Source organism: Lycium barbarum, chromosome 1 (genome assembly GCF_019175385.1).
Source record: "Lycium barbarum isolate Lr01 chromosome 1, ASM1917538v2, whole genome shotgun sequence".
Lineage (NCBI taxonomy): Eukaryota > Viridiplantae > Streptophyta > Magnoliopsida > Solanales > Solanaceae > Lycium > Lycium barbarum.
The window spans coordinates 168,404,761-168,408,829 of record NC_083337.1 but is presented as its reverse complement, the minus strand read 5'-3'; the positions used below and the strand labels follow the sequence as shown (position 1 = coordinate 168,408,829).

At 37.7% G+C, this 4,069-nt stretch overlaps 1 protein-coding gene across 1 annotated transcript; it reads left to right on the top strand.

Moving 5' to 3' along the window:
• Positions 1 to 417: 417 nt before the first annotated feature.
• On the top strand, positions 418 to 3,675 carry LOC132606633 (trans-cinnamate 4-monooxygenase C4H2). Its single transcript, XM_060320214.1, has 3 exons — positions 418 to 1,287; positions 1,641 to 1,774; positions 2,879 to 3,675. The coding sequence occupies exons 1-3, from the start codon at positions 503 to 505 to the stop codon at positions 3,475 to 3,477; spliced, it is 1,518 nt and encodes a 505-aa protein (XP_060176197.1). The 5' UTR covers positions 418 to 502; the 3' UTR covers positions 3,478 to 3,675.
• The last annotated feature ends 394 nt before the right edge of the window (positions 3,676 to 4,069 follow it).

The following is a 4,069-nucleotide window of genomic DNA, read 5'->3' as shown; positions in this document are numbered from 1 at the left end:
AAAGGGATAGAGAGAGTTTATGTCGTAGTAGTATAGGTTTTTACCAAACGGTATGAAGATATCCACGTGACCACCGTAGTAATCAATTCTTACAAAGGTGTAAGAGATACCTATGCCAATTAATTATGCCCAAGATTTTCTTATAAGAATGACTATATGAGACAAAGCCGCCTAATAATTCAGTGTCACTCAAAAATTTACTTACCCACTAAATCCAATCTTGGCTTCAAAATTAAATTATTCAACATTAATGGTGAATGCATCTAGTGAATTCTTCTCGAGCTCACTCACCAAACCCCCATTCATCTCTCTTTCTTTCACCTAACCCCATCCACCATCCAACAACTTAACGCTGTTACACTTAACTCCGTTAAACTCTCCACCAAACTACCCAGTTTCCCTCTATAATTATTCACACTTGACACACTTTTCTATTCAGCAGTACAAAAACAAAACCTTTTCTTTAGTTACCCAAAAAGAACTCATTTCCATTGTCCTAAAAATGGATCTTCTCTTATTGGAGAAGACCTTAATAGGTCTTTTCTTTGCCATTTTAATTGCTATTGTTGTCTCTAAATTGCGTAGCAAACGTTTTAAGTTACCCCCAGGACCTATTCCAGTACCAGTTTTTGGGAATTGGCTTCAAGTTGGTGATGATCTAAACCATAGAAATCTTACTGAATATGCCAAAAAATTTGGTGATTTGTTCTTGCTTAGAATGGGCCAACGTAACTTGGTTGTTGTGTCATCACCAGAATTAGCCAAAGAAGTGTTACACACCCAAGGGGTTGAATTTGGTTCAAGAACAAGAAATGTTGTTTTTGATATCTTTACTGGGAAAGGCCAAGATATGGTTTTTACTGTTTATGGTGAGCATTGGAGAAAAATGAGGAGAATTATGACTGTACCCTTTTTCACAAACAAGGTTGTGCAACAATATAGGGGTGGTTGGGAGTCTGAGGTGGCAAGTGTGGTTGAGGATGTGAAAAAGAATCCAGAATCTGCTACTAATGGGATTGTTTTAAGGAAGAGATTGCAACTTATGATGTATAATAACATGTTTAGGATTATGTTTGATAGAAGATTTGAGAGTGAGGATGATCCCCTTTTTGTAAAGCTCAAGGCTTTGAATGGTGAAAGGAGCAGATTGGCTCAGAGCTTTGATTACAATTATGGTGATTTTATCCCCATTTTGAGGCCTTTCTTGAGAGGTTACTTGAAGATCTGTAAAGAGGTTAAGGAGAAGAGGTTGAAGCTATTCAAAGACTACTTTGTTGATGAAAGAAAGTAAGTTCACTTTTTTTTGTTACCCCTTTATGTTCCATTTGTCATTTCCCTCAGTTTTGTTAGTTGTATTTAACTATAAGGGGTATTTAATTAAATCTTGGAATAATAAGGATCAATTTAGAAACAAAAAAATATTTGATCTCATCCTCCAAAATAGTGCATTTTTGGAGGGAGTACTTCCTTTGGTTTAAACTCTAGTCTCTTTGGCTAATTAAATCTGTTTCAGAGTATTTGTCATTTAAAATAAGAGTCATGCATGGTTGAGTACTAGTTGATGTGCTTTGAGGTACTGTTAGGTAGCTTGATTATGGACCTTGTGTTTTAGTTTGTAACATTTTTATTGCTTTGTGCAGGAAGCTTGCAAATATCAAGAGCATGGACAGCAATGCTCTAAAATGTGCCATTGATCACATTCTTGATGCCCAACAGAAGGGAGAGATCAATGAGGATAATGTTCTTTACATTGTTGAGAACATCAATGTCGCTGGTATGTTCCGAACTAACATATCTTTAATTCTCTGAATATAATTTGTTCTTGTTTGGTTTATATGATTTGTAGTATGTGAAATGGTTTAAAAGAACTTCTAGCAGTACTTGGTTTGGTGTTCTTATGAGTTCATTTTTGGATGAGAATAACAACATCCATGAGGTTGAATGGTTGGTTTTACTGACAACTGGGAGAATTTAACCTAAACGTATAACAATGATACCTCCACATATTACAAGTTTAAGGAACTTTTTATCAGTTGTCAAACAAGAGGCGAAGCCAAGATTTTTAGTTTATGGGTTCTGAAACCTAATTCTTTTTGCTTTTTGAGTTCTAAATAGATTATTTCCACATATTAGATGATTTTTTATAAATACAAATACAGGATTTGAGCTGGAGTTATTGGGTCATGCCGAATCCATAGCTACTACACTGGGTCCGGCCCTGGTTGTCACGTGATTATTAATTATCCTAGTCAGAATAAAGTAATTTACAAGTGAATGCATTTCCACTTTTTCTCAAAAGTAGCTGAGAGCTTCCAAATAAGGGCCCCAAGAACAACTGTTTTATGATCAAATTGGGCTTTCTAATGAGTTACCAGTTTGAGATCACATGCCACGGGCTGGTTGGTGGTACCACTTACTAATTTCTATGGAAAATAAGTTGTTATGTTAGCATCCAAGTAAAACCTAACGTTTCCCAGATTGTGAACCACATGATTTGAGTGATAGTGATTTTTCTGTGCTACCAAGACTAGTAACCACAAATCTTCTATTACTGTAAGACGTAAGTCCCAAACAAAGTTAGATGTAGGTGGGTTCTGTGGGTTTTACTGAACTCATTGCTTTTGGTTCAAAGTGTGCATACACATTCTGAACTCACTAACGGTAGATCTTGGAATCGCCTCTGGTCCTAAAGTTGTTTCATTGATTGCATCGCCTTGTAGTAAGCAAAAAGTGAGTTTTGATGTGGTCTAACTTAAAGAGTCACACGTCCTACCATCCAGAACTATTTATGCATGTTTTGTTGTTATATTTGTTCATAAACTTTTTGGCAATTGATTATTAAGCTAATACTAATATGCTTAACATTTGTCATGAGCAGCAATAGAAACAACATTATGGTCAATCGAGTGGGGTATCGCGGAACTAGTCAACCACCCTCACATCCAACAGAAACTCCGTGACGAGATTGACACAGTTCTTGGACCAGGAGTGCAAGTGACCGAGCCAGACACCCACAAGCTTCCATACCTTCAGGCTGTGGTCAAGGAGACTCTTCGACTCCGGATGGCAATTCCTCTTTTAGTCCCCCACATGAACCTTCATGATGCAAAGCTTGCCGGATATGATATTCCAGCAGAGAGCAAGATCTTGGTTAACGCTTGGTGGTTAGCTAACAACCCGGCTCACTGGAAGAAACCGGAAGAGTTCAGGCCCGAGAGGTTCTTCGAAGAGGAGAAGCACGTTGAGGCCAATGGCAATGACTTCAGATATCTTCCGTTTGGAGTTGGTAGGAGGAGTTGCCCCGGAATTATCCTTGCATTGCCAATTCTCGGCATCACTTTGGGACGTTTGGTGCAGAACTTTGAGCTGCTGCCTCCTCCAGGGCAGTCGAAGCTCGACACCACAGAGAAAGGTGGCCAGTTCAGTCTCCACATTTTGAAGCATTCCACCATTGTGATGAAACCAAGATCTTTCTGAACTTTTTGATCCCATCAATTATGGGGTTATGAAGAAATTTGATAATTATTATTGTTGTTTTATTGTAAACCTTTAAGTTTGACAGAAAACATTCTTCTTTTTATGTCATATAGAGTCTTCTTGGACTAGATTCATTACAAGATCTACCTATCTGATGTATTTTCTTGATGCACAATGGTAATTTGGCTTTCTAACCAACCATGGCACAAACTGACCATGTATCATCCAAAAGAACACGAGAAAAATTAATTGCTTTGTTTTGGCGAAACTGTCTTTTTCACTGAACTTTTGGACCACCTACTAATTTCCGATTATGACAACTATCACATGATATACGACTCAAATTGAGGAAGAGGCAGGGAGGAGGAAGCTATAATGTTGCACGAAATCATAGCAGGATGGGTTTTGTAGTCCTGAGCGAGTTCTCAATTTTCTTGTTGGGGAGCTTGCTGACCAAATGCTTTGCACTTTCAAGTTTGCCCCTGTATTTGATATATATTACATCATATGCCAAAGTGTGCTTTCAATAAATCTAAGACATTTACAAACCTATTTTGGTAATACATGATCCCACAAATTAACTTTTTACATG